The sequence below is a fragment of the Cebus imitator genome, unplaced genomic scaffold (assembly GCF_001604975.1).
Source record: "Cebus imitator isolate Cc_AM_T3 unplaced genomic scaffold, Cebus_imitator-1.0 Scaffold106, whole genome shotgun sequence".
Lineage (NCBI taxonomy): Eukaryota > Metazoa > Chordata > Mammalia > Primates > Cebidae > Cebus > Cebus imitator.
In genome coordinates this window covers 4,768,422-4,795,224 of record NW_016107421.1, presented here as the reverse complement: position 1 = coordinate 4,795,224, position 26,803 = coordinate 4,768,422, and the positions used below count along the sequence as shown (strand labels likewise).

General features: G+C 46.4%; 1 protein-coding gene across 45 annotated transcripts in view; it reads right to left on the bottom strand.

Moving 5' to 3' along the window:
• Window positions 1-26,803, bottom strand: part of LRRFIP1 (LRR binding FLII interacting protein 1) — a 159,746-nt gene that overhangs the window by 26,690 nt on the left and 106,253 nt on the right. For 8 of the 45 annotated variants that reach the window (XM_017537789.2, XM_017537794.2, XM_017537753.2 and 5 more), the window contains 10 exons: window positions 24,354-24,413; window positions 22,539-22,601; window positions 19,980-20,057; window positions 18,596-18,640; window positions 17,102-17,167; window positions 13,344-13,421; window positions 6,128-6,163; window positions 5,197-5,322; window positions 3,642-3,713; window positions 1,453-1,623 (listed from right to left, as the gene is read on the bottom strand). In XM_017537789.2, the coding sequence (XP_017393278.1) occupies window positions 1,453-1,623; window positions 3,642-3,713; window positions 5,197-5,322; window positions 6,128-6,163; window positions 13,344-13,421; window positions 17,102-17,167; window positions 18,596-18,640; window positions 19,980-20,057; window positions 22,539-22,601; window positions 24,354-24,413 (795 nt within the window). The remainder of the gene's footprint in view (window positions 1-1,452; window positions 1,624-3,641; window positions 3,714-5,196; window positions 5,323-6,127; window positions 6,164-13,343; window positions 13,422-17,101; window positions 17,168-18,595; window positions 18,641-19,979; window positions 20,058-22,538; window positions 22,602-24,353; window positions 24,414-26,803) is intronic. The other 37 variants (XM_017537784.2, XM_017537783.2, XM_017537787.2 and 34 more) reach the window with 16 other exon arrangements.

Genomic DNA, 26,803 nt, shown 5'->3' with positions numbered 1-26,803 from the left:
AGGCCTGCAGGTCGCCAAGGGTACCTTGGTTTTAACTCTTTGGATTTAGAGAATATAAGCCAGTTAAAAACAACAACAGGCTGGGCATGGTGGCTCATGCCTGTAATCCCTGCACGTTGGGAGGCTGAGGTGGGTGGATCACGAGGTCAGGAGATCAAGACCATCCTGGCTAACATGGTGAAACCCCGTCTCTAGTTAAAAAAAAAAAAAAAAAATTGCCCGAGTGTAGTGGCACGTGCCTGTAGTCCCAGCTGCTCGGGAGGCTGAGGCAGGAGAATCACTTGAGCCTGGGAGGCGGAGACTGCAGTGAGCCGAGATCATGCCACTGCTCTCCAGCCTGGGGGACAGAGTGAGACTCCATCTCAAACAAACAAACAAAACAATAAAACAACAACACTCACACATTTTCTGTTTCTCTCAGAATCTCTGAAAAATTGGACAATTCCTAAAAATATAAAAAGAGTATTCTTTGCTTTCTATGTCATGAAGGACATCCAAGCCCAGTCTTCATGGAATCAGTCTGCTGTCATTACTTATCTTAATATATAACTCATGCTTGAGATCTTAATATATGACTAGAAATTGTATCTGATATCAGCTATGAACAAGCTAGTTCCAGTGGTTCTTAATGAAAGTGCAAGTAAGACTCTCTGAGCTTAATGGTGTATTTAATTCTTAAATGGAGTAACTGTGTCTTTTCCCAATCGGCAGAAAATAATATAATTTTCTTAAAATCTTTGAAACTCATAACTATTTCGTGTTAAGAGAGAACAAAATAAAAGTCAGAAAATATATATTAACCGGAAAATCTTGAAGCATCTGATCACACCTTATCTTTCATAGGCATGTTTTTTCATGGTTATGAGTTTAGCTTACATGTTCTCCTAGAAAAACTGTCTCTAGTTTACATGCTGAAATTACGTATCAATATTTCAAGTTGCATAGCAGAGTGTGGTGCTTTTATTCTCAGATGTCTGGATTTCCTGGATAAGTGGAGAACCATTGTTTAAAAATATAAAAATACACAATGTAAATTATATGTTATATATACAGACACACATACATATAAACAACACACACACACACACACACACACACACACACGCCACCTACCATTCTGTTTTTTTTTTTTTTTGAGACAGGCTTTTCTCTGTTGCCCAAACTGGAGTGCAGTGGTGTCAACACAGCTTACTGCAGCCTCAACCTTCCAGGCTCAAGTGATCCTCCCACCTCAGCCTCCCAAGTAGCTGGGACTTCAGGCATGTACTACCATGCCTGGCTAATGGCTTTTAAAATTTTTATAGAAATGATGTCTCGCCATATTGCCCAGGCTGGTCTTGAACTCCTGGGCTCAAGTGACCCTCCCACGTTGGCTTCCCCAAGTCCTGGGATTACAGGCAGCGGCCACTGCACCCCGCCTACTCTACGATTCCGCGTCATACTAACGCGTACTTTGCTCTTCTCTTCGTACTGCCGCCTAGATTCAGCCAGCTGTTCTTCAAGCTCCAGCAACATATCTTTTAGGGTATCGACCTGGTACATGAAGTTTGTCTTTTCATTGTCTAGCTGAGCGTTGGAAACCATGGCCTTCTTATATTTCTCTTCAACTTCTGCTAGAGAGTCCTGTGGAAAGCAGGTAATATTTTTGAAAGTGCAATAAAAAAAATCAAAACAATGAATCATTCAGTATTCTGTTAAAAAAAAACCTCAGCCCTAAATTTACATTGTATTTCTTAGAGCAAATGGATCAGAAGAAACACATGGCAACTTGAAAGGCATGGAAATCCTCCCTTTTCAGTTTGATCAAATTCTCATTGCTCAGAAAATTCACTATTAAAAGCAATGTGCACACTCATTAGAACAAAGGAGACACCAGTGTGGAAAGGGAGGTGGCCACAGAGGCAGCGGGGTCTCTGGTCCCACTCAGTAGCTGGGGAATCCTCCCAGAGTGGTGTCTTAGGGCTGGGGGTCAGGCTGTTCAACAGGTTTCTGAAGGATCACTCGAGCGGTGTGACCGGCCCCTGGGAAAGAGCCGGCGTGTGACAGCTGAGATAATTACACAGGGCCACAGGCCACAGTGACCGCCAACCAGTCCTGCTCCAGCTACGAACCAGGAAAGGGGCAGTAGTGATTACCGATTTTCAACCTATAGGAAAATGGCATGCAGGTCCCACCGGGTAGGTCCTGGAAAGACGAAGTTATTCCCTTTGAAGGACAGTCCAGAGAAAGAGGCCTGTAAAATATTCGTGGCGATGCCCTCACATGTCTCACACCCTCGCAGGTCCTCAAACAGAAGAAGGGGAAGGCGATTCCAGAACAGAAAGAGCAGAACTGTCAGGGCGCACACATGCGGAGCTGAAGGCAGAGGCAGGAGCTGCCCGCTCAGGTGCAGCAGCGGCTATGGGGGGCCGCAGGGACCAGTGCTGGTCTAGCTCTGCACCTCCACACCAGCGGCGGTATCCCGTGAGGCCAGCGGGTCTCTGGTTGGTTCAGTGGCTCCCTTCATCTTTTTTTTTTTTTTTTCAGACAGAGTCTAGCAAGGCTGGAGTGCAGTGGCATGATCTTGGCTCACTGCAGCCTCTATCTCCCAGGTTCAAGAGATTCTCCTGCCTCAGCCTCCTGAATAGCTGGGATTACAGGCATCTACCACCACACCCGGCTAATTTTTGTATTTTTAGTAGAGACAAGGTTTCGCCATGTTGGCTAGGCTGGTCTCAAATTCCTGACCTCAGGTGATCCACCCGCCTTGGCCTCCCAAAGTGTTGGAATTACAGGTGTGAACCACTGCGCCCGACCAAGTGGCTCCCTTTTTTACATGAATTGAAAGTCAGAGTCTTATTTTTCCCCCTTTCAGGAAAGGTAGCAGATATGAAGATAATGAATTAGTTGTGATTGTTGTCACCTCTTCTGCCTGGTGACCTTTGATATTAAATTCAGACATCTCTCAGGTACTTTCTAGGGGGCTGAAAAGGAAGTAACAGATTTGGCAGCTACTACCAGATCCATGATCTGTTGCTGCCCATGAAGATGGCCAGTGACTGCTCACCTTACTGTCAAGGAACAGGGTAACCACATCTTCTCGCTGCTGCAAGAGTCACTCCACACTCTAAAAGCAGTGTGCACATGCTCTGGAAAGCCAGTGCGACACAGTCAGGCTTTGCTTCACTTAGCAACATTTTATAGGAGGCAAATAATTGGCATGTTTCAAAAGCATGGCGTGTTAGGATGGCCTTATTAGTAGACGTCAGATATTCTGAGACGCAAATTAGTTGAAGCATTTTTGTATTCAACTACTACAAAAAGTGAAGAAAACCAAAAACCTTCTTTAAACGTCTGGTGCACATTGATGGGAAATGAGAGACTGGTTTTAAGTCTGGAGGAAGGATGACAATACAAGACATGTGTCAGGGAGTATGTTAGCAACCTTTTCTACTGGGGAGTTACATTTGCAAGTCTTGGTTCAAACAATGCATTTGGGAAAATGGTGAGTGTGCGCCCATGCCAGCATTCCTGCCATTTTGAGTTCTTTCACAACACAGAGACTCTTTACAGCAAGCATGCACTTTGAATTTCTTCTTTAGGATTTTTTTTTAAGGTTAAGTTGGGTTAATATCATGAGGCCATATTTCTGTGTTTGGTACCTTCATTTCTTTCAATCCCTGCATGTATTTGCCTTCTACATCCTGAATCTGGTCCTTTAACTCATTGAGTTCCTGGGGGAAATGGCAAAAAAGGCAGATGATGTCAAGGGAAAAGAGGTGATTCCCTAAATCTTTCATACTTCAGAGTGGTTTCTATTTGGATAATCTGAGCACCCACTTTTCTTTTATTAAGTATTAAAGGAAATAAAATAAATTTCAGTATTTAACGATTAAAATTCTGGTGTATCCCATATGACATTTCACATGATTTCATACAATTTTGGTGTATCTCATATAACTTTACATAGTTTTAAAAAACAGGCGAAAGAGCTTCTGAAAACGTTACAGGTTGTTTCACTCCTATTTAGTTAGTTCGTTCAAGCACTTTGAGTTCCTGCTCTGTGCGAGGCACAGTAAGATGCTGGAGGCAGGAATCAGCAACACTCTGCCCTGCATCTATGGAGCTCCGAGTCTCTACTCTGCCAAATTCCTGGTGCCTGGGACAGCATCTGGCATAAGCCAGCCTCTCAGTAAGTACTTGCAACCTAAAGGCAGAGACACATGAGGACTGCCTCCAACTCTGCTGTAGAAAGGGAGGCGGCAAGGAGCTGCAGGTGGCCCTGGGTGGCACATGGGAAACAGCTCTTCTGGTTTTGAAAGCTTATAAAGCAAAGGCGTTGGAAGCATCTTCAACGTGACCCTGGCCAACCTCTGGCAGATGCTGAAATCTCTCTCTGTCTTCCCTGGCAAATGGCTATCCAGCTGCTCAGACATCCCCAGTGGGAACTGCTTCCCTTTTAAACCTAGTTTAAAGTACTAGAAAATTCAGAAACAGAGTCAATTCTGGCTGCTTTCAGCTCCTTCTGTCTTGGTTCTGCTCCCGGGAGGACACAAGGTCCAGTCACTTCAGCTTCCCTTCCAGTTTTTAGGTTTTCAGGCACACTGTCCCTGGTTACTTTAACAAATAGCACTGCTTCTCTCTCACACACACGAAATGCTACCAAACGCCTGGCACTGCCCTGGGTGGCGAGGATAGAGCAGAGAATACCTACATTATAGTGGGAGGAAAAAAATCATTAAAATACAAAGATGAGGTCTACTAAAGGCACATTACAAAGAGAAAGGGAAGGGCATGTTGTAGGCTGAAGGGGAAGATACTTAGCCAGGAAGGTTGTGTGAAAGTAGGTAGAGCCATCTGGTGTCCAAACACGTAGACTGAATGTCTACACAGACCAACCATACAGAGATGACGAGGCTCATCAACGCAATGCGGTAAGGACTCTCACTAAGGTACGCCCCGGGTGCTGAGGGGCGAGGAGGGCCAGCACACCGTCCGCCCTGCTGGGGGATCGGTGGGTAGGATCAGCCTCCCGCAGGAGACACTATCTGAGCTGGGTCTTGATATTAGGAGAACACCATATTTTAGGGGAGGTGAGGCAGACAGGACCAAGAAGAAAGATGCAGAACGTTGTGAATTAAGTCACTGTTTTAAAATCTAAAGTCTGATTTTTACAAAAGGTTCTCTCAAGTTATGAGTACCAAGAGGGTGTCTCACCTTGATTTCCCTGATGGATGCCTCAGTGTCGATGGAGATGGAGGTGTCTCCGCTGCCTCTCCGAGAGGAAGTCCCACCCAGAGAGGCCAGCGTGGCTGCAGACAGGCCTGGCATGTTACGAGACCCCTGGAACGTTGAGAGGATCAGATGCTGATATGATTTGTCTCTGTGTCCACACCTAAATCTCATGTGGAATTGTAATTTCCATAATCCCTACATGTCGAGGGAGGGGCCTTGTGGGAGGTGAGTGCCTCATGAGGAGGGTGGTTTTTCCCATGCTGTTCTTGCGATAGTGAGTGAGTTCTCAGGAGATCTGAGGGGTTTACGTGTTTGACAGTTCCTCCCTCACACATTCTCTCTCCTGTCGCCTTGTGAAGAAGGTGCCTGCTTCCCTTTTCACTGTGATTGTGGCTTTGCTGAGGTCTCCCCAGTCAGGCGGAACTGTGAATCAATGAAAGCTCTTTTCTTTGTAAATTACCCAGTCTCAGGGAAATTCATTATGGCAGTGTGAGAACGGACTAACACAGATACAATTTTAGACAAAACCAAAACTGCATATAAACCTAATATCACAGGACTGTTACTTTAATTCCATCTCCAAACTGGAAACTCTGCATGGACTTATGGAAGCTTAAGGAGAGGATCATTTCCAGGCACCTCCTGTGCTCTGTGATTGGCTGAATTAGCTCTAAGCTCCACGGTTGGGCCCATCACAAATGCCTCCCAGCTCTGCAGGGTCCAACACACACTAGACAGGACTCCCCAGGGCCTCCCTACAGGGAAGTGATGCCAGGTTGGGTGGGGCGCTTTCTAGTCCTGTTCCCTCATTGAAGAACATCTTTATGAAAAAGACCAAGACCAAGCAACAGATTTTCTTATCAATTTCATCCATAACTTTTGGGACCCTCTAGGTTTATGAACAATTCCTTACCTTCTCAGTAAAATCTTTTTCTGGTCTCTCTTCTACCTGTAGAGGAAAATGGACAAAATAAGCATTAAATGGATAACATGAAGATAGGGGCTAAGAATGATGAAAAAACCAAACAGAACCAAATAAAACAGGCCCTTCCTTTGTAATTTAGAAGCAGAAGAGTGGGACCCTCCAAATTTGGCTTTTCACACCTCTCCTATTTGGACGTCCCTGGGGCCCCCTCTTCTCCGTCCTCAGGTAGGAGTCTCAGTGGGCCCCACGGCAGCCTGTAGAACTACAAGAGGGATGATGCACATGAGGAACAGACCCTGCAGAGAGCCCTGAACCATGAGGGTGTCTCGGGACAAGTGGCCGAGGCTGGCAGAGCCGTTACTTCTTTCTTGGCTCAGCATCCAACAAAAGACAGGTTTCTTTTCTTCTCTTTCCTGTTTTTGTTTTTTTGCTTTCTGGGGGAGAGGGGCTTACTTAAACAAAGATTAACTACCTGGAATGCTCCTCTTTTTTTTTTTTTTTTTTTAGCACACTGAAGGTTCTTATCATAAGCCCACTGGGAAGGTTACCAAAGTTGAGTTTGTCTCCAAACTCTCTGGGAAAAGCTGTCAACTAATCATGTCTTCCCTGTCATGTCTTCAACCCAGCTTCCCATAGCTCAGAGATTCTTTACTTTGATCACCAGAAAATCAGCCAAAGACATACATGGCAACTGTAGACCACGTCTTTGATTCAGCAGATCTGAGAGGTGACCTGGGACTCTGCAATCACCATCATGAGCTCACACAGAGATCATTCAGAGTGAAGCTTGAGAAATCCCGATGGAGCCCTGCCGAGTCCACGGCTCACCAACACTTGAACCGCACAGACGCTGGTGCCGGGGACCAGCAGCTCAGCACAGGGGTGCAGGTGCTACGGTCAGGGTGCCAGGGAGATGGTGATCTCCAAATGACTGCTTCCAATCTTATGGCCAGATGCCCCTGCCCTCACCATCCAGCCCGACCAGGGAGGGTCACTAACTGCCACCTTCCCTCCTGCAAACTCCTTGCACCTTCAACTCCTCCTCCAAGGACACCTGGGGCAACCACGGAAACAACGTAACCAGGAGTTACAGCTGGGCAGCCAGTTAAGGGGACCAAATGGAGTCCCATAAATACTCGGTTAATCCAAAAGAAAGCAAAATCCAAGATCAGCTCTTAGCTCAGGGTGGCCACGTTTAAGGGTCTGCTACTCAACATATCCAAGCTAAACCCTGTGGCCTGGCTCTCAAAGCCATCACACGGTCTCACCCACCCACCCTGCATCCGGGTCTTCAAAATAAACTTTCTACTCTCCTCCAACCAGTCTCCTGCATTTGCTGATATGTAAAAATGCACATCTAGAGTTATTTTTTCAGATGTGCATGCCACATCAGCCTAATTATGTATTCAGAGGCACCAAGGCAGACTCCGATCAGATGCGTATGAAGACAGACTCTGATCAGATGGGTACCATCTCACCTAGTGGAGCCGCAGAAGCCCTGCAGCCATGTCCTGAGTTGTGAGGATGATTAAAACAGTTCAAATATGGTTCTTCTCTTCACATGGAAATAAAAATATTCCTGAAATATTTTTCAATCTAAATTTCAAGGCCCAGGCGTGGTGGCTCACGCCTGTAATCCCAGTACTTTAGCCCGAGGCAGGCAGATTGCTTGAGGTCAGGAGTTCAAGACCAACCTGGCCAATGTGGCAAAACACTGTCTCTATTAAAATCACAACTATTAGCTGGGTGTGGTGTCATGTGCCTGTAATAACAGCTACTCAGGAGGCTGAAGCAGCTGACTCTCTTGAACCCAGGAGGCAGAGGTTGCAGTGAGCCGAGATCACGCCACTGCACTCCAGCCTGGGCTACAGAGCAAGACTCCATCTCAAAAGTAAAAAAAAAATGAAGGTAAATTTGAAAATTTAAAGGAAAACATAAGAAAGCTAGCTTTTGGTATCTGGTTTGCTTTTTAAAAAAAAAAAAAAAAAAAATCCAGTTTAATAGACTACCAAGTTACCCCTGAAAAGCCAGCGGCATTTTGGCTCCACGGTGTAAAATGTATGTTTTCTGGCTGCTCATCAGCAATGGGTCAATATTGTGTACAAATAAATGAAGCTCCAGGTATGTGTCTGTCTATTTACAAAGACAGCTGTGTCCGTAAAAGAAGGGCCCACCAAGTCTTTTTTTTTTGATATTTCTTGCAAGAGAGTTGAGAAAGAATACACACTGGTCCTATAAACCTTGATTTTGGGGGGCAGGGCGTTACCACATCTTTGTCCTGCACGGTTTTACTTGTAACTGTATACATCTATCGTTTTTATAATTTGTAAAATATCAAATAAGGGGAAAAATATCCCCAAAACCATAGTTTGCTGTTTCTATCATTTTTTAAAAAAGTCCGTGCTCTGAAAAACATAATGGACTCAAAAGAAAATCTGGGCATATTTTAAAGTAGAGACCATGCAGAAGAAAACTAAAAATTAAGCTCTTGATGAAAGCTGATGGCAAATGTACGTGCAACCTATCTCTATTTTACATAATAAATTTCATTTTGTGTGTGGTCCGAATGAAAAGGGATTTGCCCCCCAAATTTCCTGAAACACGGGAAGGCAGTACAGCCCGGTGGAGAGCCACGCAGCCCCACGGGCGTCCACCAGATGGCGGTGTGTCGCCGCTGCAGGGGCCAGGCCCGGCCGGAGGCCGCGGGCAGTGGTGCCCACCTTAACCAAGCCCCCTTTCCTAAGCCCTCGCAGAGCCGGGCAAGGAATCAGATGGTGTGTGTCATCTTCACATAAAGCACGCAATTCCTCTCTAAAATGACGAAGAGATGGAACACATGCCAGGATTTTAAACACTGTCGTGGCCACGGCATGGCCTGGTGTGGAGGCCTGGAGGAGGTGGGCAGAGGGCACAGTGGCCGCAGGCGGTGCAGGCTGCCCTGCCCGCCCACCCCAGCCCAGGACGGCCAAGCCCCGAACGCTGCAGAAGCGGCCTCCGGCACGGGAAGGGCCAGGCCACCGTGTACAGAGCAGCCTGTCAGCGCCACACTCCCGTATTCCCAGCCATCCTAAACACTGCAGGTCAGGGTGAAGCTTCACACGAACAGGTTGATAAAGGATGTGTGTTGTATTTTATAGTCACAGCTGAGTGTATACAAAGACATCGCTGAAAATCTGGAAATAGTCACTTCTAAAACACGTCTGCGGAATTAGTTTATGTCAATTTTCCTTTCAAATGCAAATGCTTCAAAAGGAGCACATTAAATATTTTATTCATTCAGCCTTCTAACATTGTGCCTAAGGAGTTCACTACTTAGGTCCGTGTACGCACCGTGCCTGGTGAGGCTTAGGCACTAGGTTTTCCATGTTTCCCAGAGACGGATTATGTGGACCTGTGCACGGACCCAGAGGGACCCTATTCAAGGGCCCAGGTACAAAAAGGAGGCTGTCCCCAATGCCCAGCCAGACAACACCAGACCCAGGTGGAAAACGGGATCACTGAAGCCACATCCTTGCGAGGTCCCTCTCCAGACACAAACTAACAGCAAACCCTGCTCAGAAAACACCCATTTTAAGGGTCATTTTCCTTCAGATTTCAATGATAGCAGAATCTACCATTAGAGTGACCGTTTTTGGTTTTAAATCCAATAATATTTACGTTAGCCTGAATGACTAATATTTGAACTCTGGTGTTTATAATTCAAGAACTGGTTTTCCACCTGGTCCCTGCCCCTGCCTCTGTGTGCAATGAAAACCAGGAGTCAAAACAGTGTTGTTTTTCTAGTTCAAAGGGGCAGAGACCTGAGTCCATCGCTCCTGTCTTCTCTGAACACACAAGGTAAGATACGGACCCGGTTTTTCCTTGGGATATTCCTTTTGGATGTTTCAGAAATGTGGTGGCTTTGACAGGTTCCCAGTGGGATTCCGGGGCCTGGATGACCTGGACCTGTCAGCTTCACCACGCAGAGTCGCTCTGCTTGGGTGTGGCCCAAGTCTGGGCCGTGAAACCTCCGGATTCCAGCTCTCCAGGCACCTTTGCCTCCCAGCACACCCACGCTGCTGGGCTTCACACCACGTGTGATCACCCAGTGAGCATCTGTCTGCCCCTGTCTGTGTGTCCCATGAGGGCTGGGGCGGGTCTGTCTGCTCATACAAGGGCCCTGTTTCTGGAACATTCTAGGCACTCAGTAAACACTGAATGAATGAATGAAACACAACGTCCTCAAGGAGAAGATCCTGGCCATGCTGGAGAGGAAGAAAACACAGCTCATCCACAGCATGGGAGAAGATGTGCATGAGGTGAACAGTATTCTGTGTCCCTCTGAGATGGGGCTGATACCCTCTGCTTTCCCAAGGACCCTGGGAGGACCAAGTGAGTAGAAAAAACTTTAGGTCTTGACCCTGGTGGTGGTCTCTGGACACTGAAGCATTTTATTTTCTTGAAGTGGGACAAGTGGCCACTCCGTTCTAGTTACTACTGCCCTTTATTACCACTGCCCTCCTGCCACCCCACAGCGGGCACCAGCCCTCCCTCTCCTCTGACAGGTGTGACAAGTTCACCTGTACACCTGCATCCCCCAAACACGGGGCGGGGCTTCCTGTAGAGCCTGCAGGGCGGCCCCTGCCTGACTTCACATTTTCCTTGTCCTTTGTCCTCACTCAAACTGGCCCTGGATACGTGTTCCCGATGAAGTCCCCGGCCTGGGAGCATGTTCCATGAGCGGCTGGCTAGAACGACTGTAACCCATCCCTGGCTAACCCCAGCCGCGGAGAAACAAAGTAACCACGCCTCTTTGTGTTTGGTTGTTTTTGCTTTTTTTTTTTTTTTTTGAGACAGTCTCGCTGTGTTGTCCAGGCTGGAGTACAATGGCATGATCTTGGCTCGCTGCAGGCTCCGCCTCGCAGGTTCAAGAGAGTCTCCTGCCTCAGCCTCCTGAGTAACTGGGATTACAGGTGTGCACCACCATCCCTGGCTAATTTTTATATTTTTAGTAGAGACGGGGTTTCACTATGTTGGTCAGGCTAGTCTCAAACTCCTCATGATCTGCCCTCCTCGGCCTCCCAAAGTGCCAGGGTTACAGGCGTGAGCTGCCACGCCTGGCCTGTTTTTGCTATATAAGGGTGTCATGACCCCTGTTTCCAGGGCAAGCACAGGAAGCTTATGTGCCAGCTAGATGTCCCAAGCCAGGAATGAGAGCTGTGACATTTGAACCTGGGTTCTGAAACACCTTGCCTTAAAGCACTTCCTGCTCCATGTGACCCTGAGGAAGGCCACATTGGAGGGTCATTTGCCTTTGCCCCCATGCTCACCCCAGGCCCTGCCCAAGACCTGCTGCTCATCCCTCCCAGGAGGAAGGATCAGGGAGTTCCATCCAGGACCTCCTGGCTTCTTCGCGTCAACAAGGCAAATACGTCCACCAATGCTTCCTGTTGTACCAGGAGGTCCAAAATACACAGCAATGGTATAAGTGTCCCAAGAAGGAAAACAGAAATGGAGTTAATTCAGTGTAAGAGGACCATGAGTTTTGGAAATTATGGAAACAAGCTAGCTTAGTTCTGTCTCCCAGGCTCCCTTCAGATACCAGGGATGCTGCCTGTGCTTGCCGTCCTTTTGTCCTTGACGTGATCAATCAAGGAATACTGTAACCACATCCCCTAGGGAACTGCCCTGCACTCTCCAGAGACCCCTCTGTATTCTAAGAACCACATACAGGAGGTTTCATCAGATGTGGGGTCCCCAGCCATGATGAGGCACCCAGGATGAGGGATGAGATGGAGGACAGCCCCATCCCTCACTGTGGCATTCTGACCTTCATTCCCTAAGTGTGCCAACCGCCCCATGGGCAACTGACCTTTGTTAGCTTAGCAATTGATTAAAAGAAGGAAGAGCAGATACAAGGAGATCACAACCCCCCCATCAGGCCCCAGGACGCCCAGGAAGGCGGAACCCACATCTTTCTGTTTATGATCATCTCCTAAACCTGCGAGTAATTTGATGAAGAAATCTGTGTTATTTCAATCTCTTCAATTTCATATGACAAAGAAATCTGTGTCATTTCGATCTCTAAGGGGCTATGCAGAGCGCTGTGACTTCATCACAGGCTTGAAAAAAGACAATATTTAACAAAATGCAGTTGCTGTGTCTCACTTGAATCACACAAGGCAGAGGGTATTAAGGGTGTCTGAGATTCACTGAAAGTAAAGCTACAACATTCTCTGTCAATTGTAGATACTTATATTTGCTTTTTCTTTTCTTTTTTTTTGAGTCAGAGTCTTGCCACCAAGGCTGGAGTGTAGTGGTGCGATCTCGGCTCGCTGCAACCTCTGCCTCCCGGATTCAAGTGATTCTCCTGCCTCAGCCTCCTGAGTAGCTGGGATGACAGGTGTGAGTCACCATGCTCAGCTCAGGCTGGAAATTTTGATGTGAGTGGAGGCAGAGAAGCCTCGCCTGTCTTTGCTTTTTCTCCCCAGGGTTTCCTGCTGGCTCCTGAGGGTGGGAACCTGGTCTGGTCATGCAGCCTGGAGCCCCTTCCCCAGCCACGTGCCCACCTCCCCTCCTCCATTTCCACACCCCCCGGGCCAAAACTGTCCTGCAAAATCTTCCTTTAAAAAGAGTGATAGTCACCTTAAAGCATCAGATCGGGTAAAACTGTGTCTAAAATTCCAACGACCCTGGGAAAAATACACATGAGCCTCACAAGCTGGGGGCGATCTCATAGGGCCCTTACTTTCTGAAACAAAACTTGGACCATGCTGAGTGACAAACAGGATGCGGGGCTGTACATCTGCACATTTCGAGGGATCTGAGAACCAGCAGGGTAACGAATGATCGGGGCAGAACAGGGAGCGTCCCGGCAGCTACAGGTCATATTTTACCTTAAACACATTCTGGGTCTGATCACAGATAACACTTCAGGCAAAACATGAACAGTCAATACATCACATCTTTGAATCACATAAACCCTGCACATCCATGTGCAGGGCTCTATTTTTTCTCCCACTGTATAAAGTTTCCCTCCTCTAAGATCCCCATCTCTAAGCGCAGCTAACAATTTCTTTTATGGCCTTGAAAAGTTGAGCAATGTATTCCTAATAATATCACCGCAGAGTAATATTCTAAATTTGGAGACGTTGGAAGAGGACGGTGAAGGGAAGGGGGAGGGAGGGCGATGCTGAGCAGGAGCAAGGCCAAGAGGCCGACTTACCACAGGGCTGGCCCGGGCCGAGCTGGCCCTGGAGGAGGCGCGGGAGCTGGAGTTGAGGTGGCCGCTGTACTCCGAGGGCTGCCCACACAGCCGCCGCCAGGACACGCAGCCAGAAACAAAGGAACAGGGTCAGCAGAGGAGTAAGGAGGATAGAGGCCGACAGAAAGCATGCTGCAGGGAGCGGTGGGGGTTAGCCACGCACGGCAAGGCAAAGAGAGTTAGGGTTAGACAGCAAACACATATTCAAATCAATGCCTGCAAGAATAAAAACATCCATCACTTTAGCAGAGGAACACAGAATTTCTCAGAGTTAGGAAGAAGAAAATCACACAAAGCGCCCATTCAATTAGGTGTGCAGTCACACCTAGTGCAGACACGGAAAGCCACCTGGTGGATATGGAAATGACAGTTTTGAGAGTTTAAGCGGCCTTCCGGCACAGAAGCGGAAAACTCGGACAGGGCGCTCAGCACTTCAGTATGGGAACAGTTTTGCTTCTCCACTGTCTTCCCAAGTGGAAGCAAAATGAGACGTAGGGCTAATACAAAATCATGTACAGCTTTTTAAATGGCCAGATTGCCTTCTACCTGGGTGGTTGTTACGTACACATCTGTCTATCCATTTTTCTGAACTTTCTCAATTCTGGTGAAGGAAAACACCAGCAACTGGATTATCTGGAAGCTATGCCCTCTGAACTTTGATTTGTACTCATATTTGCTAGTCTCAGATACATTTTCATGTTATCACAAACATTCTCATATTTTTGAGCAAGGCATGTTGGGGCAGGAGCAGGATTTGAACACTATTTAGGATCCCAACACATCCTGAGGAGCATCTTCGAGAAAGACCCATGCAGCACCCTGCAGAGAGCCCCGCCACTGGTGAAGGCCCCTCCACTCCAGCCTCTGGACACCCTGGACTGTGCCGGGCACAGACCACTCTGCTGGCCTCACAGGCTCTGCTGGGAACCTGTGGGGAGTGCCTGGCTTGTGAATTATAAAGAAGCCCAGATCTTCAGAGGTGTTCATGATCTCATCTCAAATACCATTTCTTAGTTTGCTTCCTCACCAGGGCTAGTGACCACATGAGGCCTGGCAAACTCAAGAAATACTTGTAGAATGAATGAATGATTTCAACTGTACACTAAAATAACCATCAAGTGTCAACAGAAGGCATTAAATATTTTACAAGATGGGCAAGTTCCCCAGACCCATCTTACCTCTATTTTCTTTGATAAATGTTTACTATATACTTACACTCAGGTGTAAGACGTCATTTAAGATACACAGATAATACTGCTGTGTATACACCACACATAAACATCAATGCCACATTCGAGTTATATAAGAAAATCACCAGTACTGCTAGTCTCACTTTTTGGTTTTATCATTGAAAATAAAGGAAAACACTTGATGTCAACACTTAAAAGCAGAAGGACTTTGTCTGAGGGTTGACTGATGTGCGAGGGAGGAAAACTTCATCCTGCAGACAAACCCTACTCCATTCTACGCCATTCATGCCCTGCTTTACGGTGCAAACATACAGCGAATTGTTGTGAATAGCGCTTACTGCCCATCCCAGGTTCCCTAGGCAAAATCAGCTCGCAAACCCTCCGACTCCACCTCATCATGCAGAAAAGAATAACGTCAAAGCCTGTATCGCCATGGTCCACGTGCACCTGATGTTTAGGGTTCTGTGCTAACATGCAGCTAACGTAAGTCAGAAAGCTTTAAGTTTGAATCGTGGCTCCGTCTCTCATGGGCCCCGTGGCTGTGGAAGTTCCTTAGCCCGTTGTCTGTGACATGAAAGTAAGGACATGGACCCCACAGAGGAGCTGAGACTAAGAAAGGGGGGGTGTGCTGGGCTTCTTCTCTGTTTTCACTTTCTGCCAGAAACAACTTCCTCAGCTCTTGGATGAGATGACGCTGCTGGTGATGACTATGTCCCAGCTGTGTCACAACACTGAAGAAAGTCACCTCATACTCAGGGGCTGTGTGGGGGAAATTCCTGGTCCTCCAGGGGCAGGGCGAGTCCTCCATAGCAGGACCAGGGCTGGCTATGCAGTCCTGGGGGCAGCCTGGACCCTGAGGTCACGGCCACGTGGGGCTGTGACCTCAGGTCTGGGCACTGGGGCTGCTCTGGACACTGTACCTGGGCTGCAACCTCCCTACACACTGGACTGAGAGCTGGGGTGCTCTCTCCCAAGTCCTGCCTGTAAGCATAAGGAACAGGAGTATCCACTTGCAGGGGAACTGTGAGGGTCCCACCAAAAGACGGGAGAGGTTGGGAGCTCAGGAATTTCCTTGTCCCTTCCCTCCTCCTCACAATGCTAATTTGCTGTCCATTTAGGCAGTTGTGCTGCCAAGATGACCTTCTGTTTTCTTAACTCTCTCAGGCCATGACTCCCAGGAAATTCCTGCAGGGGCTAAAAGCACAGAAATCTCTGTTTGCCAAAGAGCAATGTGGGCCGAGGATCCAGGGCTGACAACCCCAAAGCCATCTCAAAGGTGACACAGTGGCATCTAGAGACATGAGGAGCCTCTGTCCTGCCAGATCTTACAATCTCTGCTGAGGCCGCCAGAAAGTCACCTGGTGCTTGGGGAAAATTTAAAGAATTGGTATGCCCCCTCTTTTCTGAGAAAAGAAAATCATTTAGCTGTGCGTTATTCACCGTATCATAGGCAGGGCTATTTCAGTCTTCGTGCATGGTGTATGAGCTTTCTAATGGCCTATGAAAATGTTTACAAACTAGGAAAAATATGTAATCCAGTGGGCTGCAAAATACTGAAAACTTACCCAAGATGAAAATTGATAAATGCGTAATTAGTTGTAGACAAAAACTAATGCTATGTCAACTGTTAGATTTAATATGTATAAATGATATTTTAAAGAAAACTGTAGGTTAGACTAGCTTACATCTTAAGAATTCATGAATATCCATGATGTCTGGACAAATGTGTAGTGAGCCATAAAACCAGATTTAGTCAAGTAAGTAGCTGATTAACTTCAAAAGCAAAATTATAAAAGCATTTCAAGTATTTCTTAGTAAATCATTCTATTTCCTGGAGGGCTTGAAGGCATTTTTATAGGACTGGGGAGGAGCCTCTGAATACAGACGCATCCCCCGCCAGGAAGCACTGATGGGCACTGAACGCTCCATTTCCACAGGTCCACGTGACAGGCCCATGCATCTTCCCACTTCCACGGACTCCATCGCATTTTTCCACCTTGTTGCTTTTCTCATTCATTCATTCACAAGTGTTTATTGTGCACCTACTCCACCTTTACTCTCATAGCTGAGTCTACCATTTCAAATTGAAGAAAGGGGTAGAAAGGCAACAAAATAAAAACAGGGAATTAAATATGTGTGACATTCTAAGTTTTAAAATTTATTCCTCTTCCTCAATTATTCAGAGACGAAAGTGAGGTGTGGCCTGTCACACTGCCCTTTTTCTCCTTTCATTAATTTAAGTCCACTTCACGGCCTGTTAGTGTTGTTGGCGTGCTGCAAAGAGGGCAGGTGAAAGTCTACACAGGTTAGTCCCCCTGATGAGTACGGACATGAAACTAACAACCAGAGGTTTCCCGATTCACGTTATTCGTGACCTTCATTACGATGGAAGGCGGCGGTGAACCCAGTGAACCGGTGCTTCCTCCTGAGGACGGCCAGTCACCCCCCACAGCTGGACCCTGCCCAGCACGCATCCCCAGGCCATGCAGCAGGCAGTGGGGAAAGGGGGTATCACCAAAAACGCCTTACAGCACGGGAGCCGCAGGCGCTGCCCCGTCGAGCCCCACCGAGGCTGCCTTCATCCAACACAGACGCCTGCAACCAAAAGCGACGGTCAGGATGGAGTGCTCTTCCTTTCTCCAAGAGTGCCCAGACAGCACGGAAAATGTAAGCTGTGAAAAACTGACACGTGCCAGGAACGTGGCCTGAAAACATGCAGGGGAGGCTCAGAACCACCTTTCCAGCTCCTCAAAGGGCTGCGGAGTGCGGCAGGTGCAGAACTCAGGAGAGAGAGGTTTTAGTCACTACCAAGCGGCGTGCAGTGGACTCGCCAATAGACCCGTCTATTGTTTTGAAAAACACCCCATGCTAAGTAAACATGTGTTAATCCAGATTAAAATGAGCAGATAATTCTAACAGCCTCAATTTTGTCACGGCATTCTCATACTTGATGCTCAGAAAATTACTTTTATGTGAAGTGACTTTGGAATAAAATGTCAAATTACATTCATTACAGTTTTAATACTAAATATTTTATAACCCTTTAAAAGTTAGTAAGTAGAAGGAAGAATAATTGCTTAACTGGAAAAATGCTACTTAATTAATCAGCGTGGGTAAACAGGAGCTTACAATGCCACAAATGGCGACGTCAAACTTTGCTCGGTGTAAAGGAACTTTTTTCTCCCTATTTTCCCTTGAGGACATACTGGTTTCCTCAGCCATTTATTAATGTATCTAATTTATAAGTATGCAATCTGATGGAAATTCAGAAAGTTATTAATGGCCGGGTGTAGTGGCCCACACCTGTAATCCCAGCACTTTGGGAAGCCGCGGCAGGTGGATCACCTGAGGTCGGGAGTTTGAGACCAGCCTGGCCAACATGGTGAAACGTGTCTCTACTAAAAATACAAAAATTAGCCAGGCATGGTGGTGCATGCCTGTAATCCCAGCTACTTGGGAGGCTGAGGCAGGAGAATCACTTGAACCTGGGAGGCAGAGGTTGCAGTGAGCAGAGATCTCATGCCATTGCACTCTAACCTGGGCAACAGAGGGAGACTCTGTCTCCAAAAAAAAAAGTTATCAGTATAGCTACTTTGATTATTTACTTTAAGTTTCTTACATAGCATAAGTACTTATATTTAAAACTGGAAATTTCCAAAGTAATATAGTAACATGGATTAGTATCTGTCCAGGTTACCAAAGCATTAAAAAGCCACCTTTCTTTCTGCCAATCGGTAAAGTAAACACTGCTGTTGTTCCATTCCTGCCTAACAATCCCAGCAAACACAAGGCTTCCTGGAGATGGAGAAGGCAGGCAGCTATAGTCAGCAGTCAGGGGTTGGGGGGAGAAAACCCAGATCTGGGCAAAGGGGACAGACAATCCCTACGGGCACATGTAAGCTCCACGTGAAGGTGCACCTTCCCCCAGGGGCTGCAAGCAGGCACTTCCACAGCTCTGGGGCGGGGGGCGGTGCATGCACAGTGGGAGGGGGCTCAGGGCAACGGGGTGGGTGCTGCACGCACCCAGTGACTCCCAGAAGGCCGGGCAGCTCTGTACAGACAGGAGGGCTGGAGGATGAAAGCAAATGGCAGGTTTTCAAAGCCTTGAAAAAACAGCAACAAACAATAGCGAACAGCCATCGTGACAGTGTCAGCTATCACCACGGTTACACAGGAAAAGCCAACTGATTGAGGCCCCGTGTTTTCTGTCAATTTCATAGATGCAAACCCAACATTTACAAGAAGGATAAATGAGATGATTTTTGACTTTAAAACAGTACACTTCCCAGCATCTTTGAAATCTGGTCATTTTTAGTCTTTTCAGGCATGCCTGGAAGAAGGGTTGGGGGATGAGACAGAATGGTGACAAGGTCAACACACCAACAGCAACAAAACCCACAGCTCAGAATCCAAGGTTAATGACACACTTGGCAGTGTTCAACATGTAAATGTCCACACGTGAAGACAGGGGCAGGAAGTGTGTTTATTTCTATCCGAGGGGCCCAGTGATAGTCTTCAAGATACACAGGGAGTAGCCACAAGGCTGCCTCAGCTGGCCTGGGAGGCACCAGCTATCTAGCCCTGTCAGTCAAAGGAGAATCCTGCCTAGCACACACGTCAGGGCGAGGCAGTGCTGGTGAGGGGACGGGCTGGGACACAAAGGCAGCTCACAGTGTGCAGAGACTGCAGCATGGAACAGATTCCAGACTCACAGGGCACACCTGAATAAGTCAGGCAAGGTGCATAACGGCCAGGCAGTGAATACTCAGCAGCTCCAGCCGACATGCAAGGGAGAGGACAGTTCAACCTCCAAATAGGACCTGGAATTTCACCCCTGACACCGACTTCCTTGGATTAGAGCAAGATTCGATGCCTATATCTCACAGGCCAAAAACCCCAGAGCCAGACCTGATCCAACCTTGTAAAAACAGGAAACAGCGGGGACACCGAGCCAGAGAAATAACACCGTTTTGTCCACTTCTCAGAGACCAAGGAGGCAGATAATGCACAAAAACCTTCCAAATTGCTTCCTGGACACATTTACAAGAGAAAAAACTTTTTAAAAAACAAATGAAACCTCAAATGGGGAACAATTGATGGAAAAGGAGGAGTGACCCAAGAGACCGATTTTTTGGACTCCAGTTTTCAAAAATATGCATTTAAAAAAACTCTCCTTTTCCTTAAGTCTCCTTTTCTATATTAGCTTCCAAATTATTTGACAGGCATGTTTCTAAAAGACTGAGAAAAGTCTTAGCAAACTAGTTGAGCCAATTAAAACACGTGCTAAGCTTTGCTCTGTGACATTGTATAGAGGAGGCTGAAGTGTCCATAAGATTTAATCAGCAATTACAGCAATTAGCAGAAGGAAAAGGAAGGAGGGACAAAGTGGCATGAAAAGGAGACAGACCCAGTTTCCATTTGTGGCAGACAGGGGCGTGTGAGCCGGGCCACCACTGGGAAGGCCAAGGTTGGAGCTGGAGAGTCCCTGTAATCAGAGCAAATGGGCAGCAGAGAGGGGAGGGAGGCTCACACCCTCACCGCATCGCAAAGGTACATCAGTTCAGTGAGTTCAGAGACGATGACCTCATGCAAGCAAAACATAACGAGCACGCACTCTCGGGGAGGGAAAGAGCGAGGGTCAGAAGGAAGTAGGGTGGCTGGGCCAGGCAACTGACAAGCTAGGACAGGGGGTTAAATTAGGACTTTTGAGTTTTCACACAGAAAAAAAGAATTCATTTTAATTTATATTAAATGCTGAAATAAATTTTAATTGATGTTAGGAAGAGTCATCAATTCTACACTGATACCTTTCCGTTATGATATTTAAATAAAATTAAACACGCCATGTATTGGGCAGGAATAGATGTCTACACAGCACGATTCCCAGGAAGGCTCTGAGGGCGGGTGAATTCAGGAGTTCTCGGGCAGCAAATGATGGGCACACAGGGCCACAGGTCGAGGTCTGATGTGGCCCTGATTGAACGGATGAGCTCTCATCCTGATATGTAGCCCTTTGGATGTAGGTTATTTCTCTTAAGTGGATTGAAGTGAATTAGATGCAGGCTGAACTTGGGTTAATTGTTCATATCTAAGGATGAGCTCTTTATCGCCATCTTTATTTTAGAGCAAGTAACTCGGCTTATCAAAAATGAGTAGGAAATAAAGTTTTCTTAACGAACAAGTGCTCTCTGCAACAGCAAAATCTCCCCTTGAATTAAGAAAATACAGAAAGCCTTTTTCAAGGTGTTAAACCCACCAGTGCTTTGGTGTTCACAGCTGATCATATGCTGAGTTAAAACTCACCTACTGGGGGACAGAAGGGCCATCAGCTTCCAGTTGGGGGGGGATTTATTATAGACCGGGGGGCAATGGGAAGGGTTTAGAAAGCTGGCAAGCTGCAGGGGCCATGGAGCTGCCAGCAGCTTTTGCAGCCTCCCTGGGCACGAAGAGGGTGGACAAGGGCTGACAGAGGCGAGGAAGAAGTGCCCTGGCAAGAAAAAGAGCCCCCACGAAGGGAAATGGAAATAGGGGCTGGAAGGTGAGGGAGGGGTGGGGAAGGGTCTGAGCTATTTCTTCTAGAAGCATTTTGATGAGGTCAGTGACTACAGGGGAGTGGGTAAAGGAAACTGCAGAGGAAATGCATAGATTTCATTTTCTGATTTCAGCTGGGGAGCTGCTCCTGCAGTCACCAGGTCCACAGAAAGTCCCCAACAGCAGCACCCTGTGCTCAGTCACACAGAGCGTCTCCCGGGTTCTCACTGTTCTGCTCGGTTTCTATTATGCTCAAGTGGCTCCTTACCTTGAAGCGCTTTCCCTCCAGGCTCTACCTGGTTAGTTCCTATTCTTTTCATTTGCGCTTCCTATTTATTTATTTATTTTGAGATGGAGTTTCTCTCTTGTTACAACCCAGGCGGAGTACAGTGGTGCGATCTTGCCTTACCACAACCTCCGCCTCCCGGGTTCAAGTGATTCTCCTATCTCAGCCTCCCGAGTTAGCTGGGATTACAGGCATCTGTCACGACTGCCGGCTAATTTTGTTTTTTGAGTAGACATGGGGTTTCTCCATGTTGGTCAGGCTGGTCTCAAACTCCCAACCTCAGGTGATCCGCTCACCCTGGCCTCTGAAAGTGCTGGGATTACAGGTGTGAGCCATGGCGTCTGACCCTTCCTATTTATTTTTTAAGGTTCAGTTCACATCCTTTGTTGTGATATTTCCTGGTGAAACCAGTGTCTCCCTCTCATTCTGTTTGCTCATCTGTTCACTACTGTACTGGTGTCCGGTGGGGGTGGCTTTTGTTCTAGAAGTCAGTGCCCGGAGGGTGCCTCCCTCCCCTGCTTATCTTTGTGATTCCAGGGCCTGCTCAATTTTCCTACCTAAACTAGTCCCCTAATTTGGCTGAGTGAATCTGAACCTAAACAAACACCACAACCCTTAGCTATCTGAGGGCTCTTCAACAATTTAGAAATTATGTTAATCAAGACCGGTGCATGTTTGTAGAGAATAGGCAGGAACTCTGTTGTGTAAACATCTGGATTTGGATGGGACTGGGTTTTCATTCCAAGTCTAGTTCATGCCCAAGAAACCACCACAAAGGTTGCATGTCCACTTCAAAGTAGTTCTGTTTCCAGAAACTCTCAAGAGTTCAAGAGCATTCTTCTTATTTTTTTCCTTTTGATTAATTCTAATTAGAGAATATACACAAAAACTCATCCCTTCATGGCAGCTGGCTGAATGCCACAATTCACATTCAGGCTGGCGTGGTCCAATGCAGCAGAGGGGAGTGCATCCGAGTCGGGGAGCGCGTGTTAACTCCTGCCTCTCACGCCAGCAAAACAGCTCCCCAAACAAAAACCTGTCAAACAGACACTGGAAGAGAAAAGTCAGCTGAATCCACACACACGGACTGCATGCTACAAAACCTGCGGTTTCTAAGAGAGGATGTGAAAGATTTAAATGGAAACCAACCAGCTTCCCCTCCCTGGATGACGACAACGTGGAGAATCTGCTGTCACCGCTGTAGCTGGAATTCTGAGCACCAAAGAAGAAAACATGTTTAAGTGACAAGCACTTGCTTAGGACTCCAAAAGCACCCGCCATCCCATTCAAAAGGCAAACGTGAAACAGCACCACGAGCTAACGCTGGGACCCCAGGAATGCTGGTTTAGCCAACGAAGCGGGACACAAACAGTACAGCAGAGATTCTTAACAACAGAGATGCCGAGCTGCATTTTCTATTTCAGTGTTTCTGTCTTGGTGATGCCATGGGTGTATCTAGTACTGTTTTCACAGTCTCACATCTCAAGCACGGTTCGTGGTCACTGAGTTTCATGCCGTGTGGTCAGTAACCTCCTAGTCTCAACTACCCTTCTTACTTAACTTCTTAGCTAAGTAAAATTCCATTTATTGCAAAATTTTCCATTTTTCTTCAGCCCAGCATACCTGAGGGCTATAGCTCAGCCCTGAAGTGCTAGAAAGGCAAGTGGAGCTGCTCCCACCCGTCCAGCTGAGAACCCTTATCCACAGAGGGAAAATGCCCTGCAGGCCATCTTTACGTGTATTGAGTGTATATTTTTAAAATGTCACATGCAGCTAGGTGCAGTGGCTCACGCCTGTAATCCCAGCACTCTGAGAGGCTGAGCCAGGTGGATCACCTGAGGTCAGGAGTTTGAGACCAGCCTGGCCAACATGGTGAAACCCTGTCTCTACTAAAAAATACAAAAAAAAAAATAGCCAGGTATGATGGTTGGCACCTGTAATCCCAGCTACTTGGGAGGCGGAGGCAGGATAATCACTTGAACCTGGGAGGCAGAGGTTGCAGTGAGCAGAGATCGCACCACTGCACTCCAGCCTGGGTGACAGAGCAAGACTCTTATCTCCAAATAAATAAACAAACAAATAAATAAAGTGCATGCAATGCTAAATAGGTAAATAGGAATGGGAAAGCAAAGACCACTCGATCAGCTGGTTTCAGAAAGCTAAACGCTGGTTTGTTTGGGGAGAGAGAGGGAGGTAAGGGTGGGGTCACTCATTTGAAGCCCAAAAGTATAATTTAAGCGTATAGTGATATCTTCATATAACATAATTAGGATAAATGAAAAGAAATACTATTTTACATAATTAGGAATATTGTTAAAAGAAAAAAATGAAGCAGTAAGAACACTGATAAATCCGAAGCCCTACCAACCCCTGCCCGCCTCCCCAGTGCTCCGGCACGGGCACCGCTCTCTCGCTCTCTCCCCCGCCGGCATCACCCTTTCCTTCCACCAGCTCCTTTCCTGCCTCCCACCCCATAACTGCGAACCTTCCAAGCATCTGCATTGTTTTCTTCTCCTTTTCCTCTCCAGAAAAACACAGGCTCTGGTACACATGCCTTTAAGGTAAACATTTAAACTACAAATGAGAGCTGTGAGAACTGCGAAAATATCGATTTAATATCTTTGAAAGCTGAGTCCACTTAATATACACATTATACACACACCCAGGGCAACGCAATAATGAAAGAGCTAATCTTTAATTTCAGTTTTTTTTAAACTTAGAGATTCTTATCAATATCTATCCCTTACACTAACAATCAGAACACTGGAAGGCTAACATTCTCAGAATGTTTGGTAGTTGAAAAACATTATCTTTCATTCCATCATGTGCTAGGAAAAAAAAGAACCATTATAACATTTAAAAACAGCAAAGAAGCTAAATTTAAATTTAGCAATTAGTTTTTAGTTTTAGAAGCTTTAAAACAACCTGTTTGAATTTCGAGCCATGCACACTTACTATACTAACCCTGCCAGATCTTCTATTCAGGGACTGTGATCCATAGAACTCTCCATCATAACCATTTGTCTGTTTCAATGAAGAAAAGAGAAAAACTGACATCAGTACCCAAATTTATTCACAGGTACAAATCAGCAGGGACAAGCCAGCCAAGTATAAGGTTAGCTTTGTCGGTGGAACGGATGAATGACCAGCCCAGGACAGTACAAGTCCTAGCAGCCCTAGACTGCCTCCCTGTCCCCTGTCCACTACCCCGCAGCTCAGGAGAGAACAGCACAGTCAAGCTAACGAAGTCAGCAGACTTCAGGTCACATGTCACTCTTGGTCTTAAAGTGGTACCAAGTCCCTCCATGGGTGGAGCACTTGGGCTTGGTGTGGCCGTTTCCTCATCTCTGTTTCTGGTTTTATGGTGGCACTGTGGACATTCTGCTTGCAAGAAGCCACAGGCCAGGCTGGTGGGTAGTGATTTGGCCTGAGTCAATGAGCTTTCAGTTCCTGGTTCAGGGAGAGTCCTTGAAGATTACGGCACATTGTGACACTATGGGCATGATTCAGAAGGTTCAGAAATCATGTCTAGTCAATCTATAATTAAACAGAAAAGTTCACTGTGAGGTATATCCTGTACAGTAGTTTTTCATTCATCCAGCCTTCCTACTTTATTTTTCAAAATGAAATCTGAACACATATTTAATAATTCCCTAATGTGTCCTCCAGAATAAAGGAGAACAGTTCTATTAAGTGTCTGCCTATCTTCCCTCTCTTCTCAGTTCCCAGCCCAATTTCCCTTAAGCCCAAGCATGGGCTTTCTAAAAGTCCCTTAATTCATCTATAAGGAAATCTCTGCTGATTCAAAATAACAGCTGTGAAGCGTCAGAGACAAAACCAGCTCTTGCGACAGAAAAAGGAGGAGCAGTCTACACAACTGGTAAAAATCGAAGGAGACGCCACTGGGTCCTGGGCATGAGTCCAAATTCCAAACAGAAGCTCCGTCATGTGACCTTAAATAATTATTTAATCCACTTGAACATCTACTTTTCCAGCCGTGAAAATGTGCATAATAATAAATGCATTACAAAGTCATCGTGAGGACTGAACGAGATGAAAATGAGTATCACAAGCACCTAGAACAGTGCCTTCATGAAGCATGTGCTTACTGGGCGGATACGTGAATCCACATGGAAGGGGCCTGGCTCATGGGAGGTGCTCAACATGGTTCCTTATTTGGGGGCTGGGTGCTGTATAGCACATATTCTGAAGTCATGATATTAAAATATAAAAAAATAACTGAATTTCCAGATAGATTATAAATCCAGATTCATGAAACATTGACTATAACACTAAATATTTATCTTTGCTACAACTCAAAACAAATCAAGAAATCAACTGGAAGTTTTGAAACAAAAGGAGTAAAGTCCTTCCATGTTAAATTTGAGAATTCTCTGAGTAACATTAAAACATTTCTGAAATAAATTTAATAGTAAAAATCTTTGGAGATTAGCAAGAGTTTTACTCAGACTAATTTCCTTTCATGTCTTCACCAACAAGATTATCTGACATGAAAATGCACGTCAAGGACTTGCAAATTTTAGATCTCAATCCCTTATCTCTTCAGAAACTAGATTAACATGGTAATGAGGGCTAACGTAGATCAATTTTAGATGACTTTGACTTTACTAGTAAATGAGGAAGAGAAATGCATTACATAAGCCCTCTAGCTTGCCACCACTGCTTATGAAATACACCCCGTTGTGGAGGAACCCCGTCCTGTGCACCCTCTTTCTCTAGCTCAGTCTACAGCCACAGAGCAGAAGGTGGGGAGCTGGAAGCATGACACATCCTCTCATTTGTCACCCTTCCACTCACAGCCTTCCCCAAAAACACAGGAAAAACAGTTACTTTGCAGGAAATCCTGCAAAGCAATTTCCATGAGCAGGTCTGTGGTAATGGAATTCTATAATAGGCGTCTGTTCCTCGGCTGTGTTCCCAGAATGTATTCCAAAATCTATAGGATCTTGTGGACTCTATCTCCATAGTGAAAAGTACTTTGACCTTCTTAAAAAACACCGCTTACTTTCTCCTCTTGTATGGTGTTTTTCATGTTGTATTTAGATGGGTGGGGCTATTTTTACGTGGCATAAGAGGGTAAGGGGCGTTGACAATTAACTGAACAATATTAGAACAAAATGTCTATAGACAGCATATTAACTTCATCTTAAGTCAGGCCTCTGAGGTTCAACAAGCTTCGCTCTGTAGAATTCTTTTCCCAGCCCTCTACTGTGTGGTTTAAACAGTACACATGCTTGTTCACTTTGCTGGTTCCATGTTCCAAGGCTGGGTCTCAGAGGTGAGTCTGCAGACCCCCTGCTTCACGGCTACCCGACATGCTTCTCATGAGCATGGGCCCCTGCATGGGGAATCAGGATACCTAGAGGGGGGGCCCAGGAACATGCATTTTAACA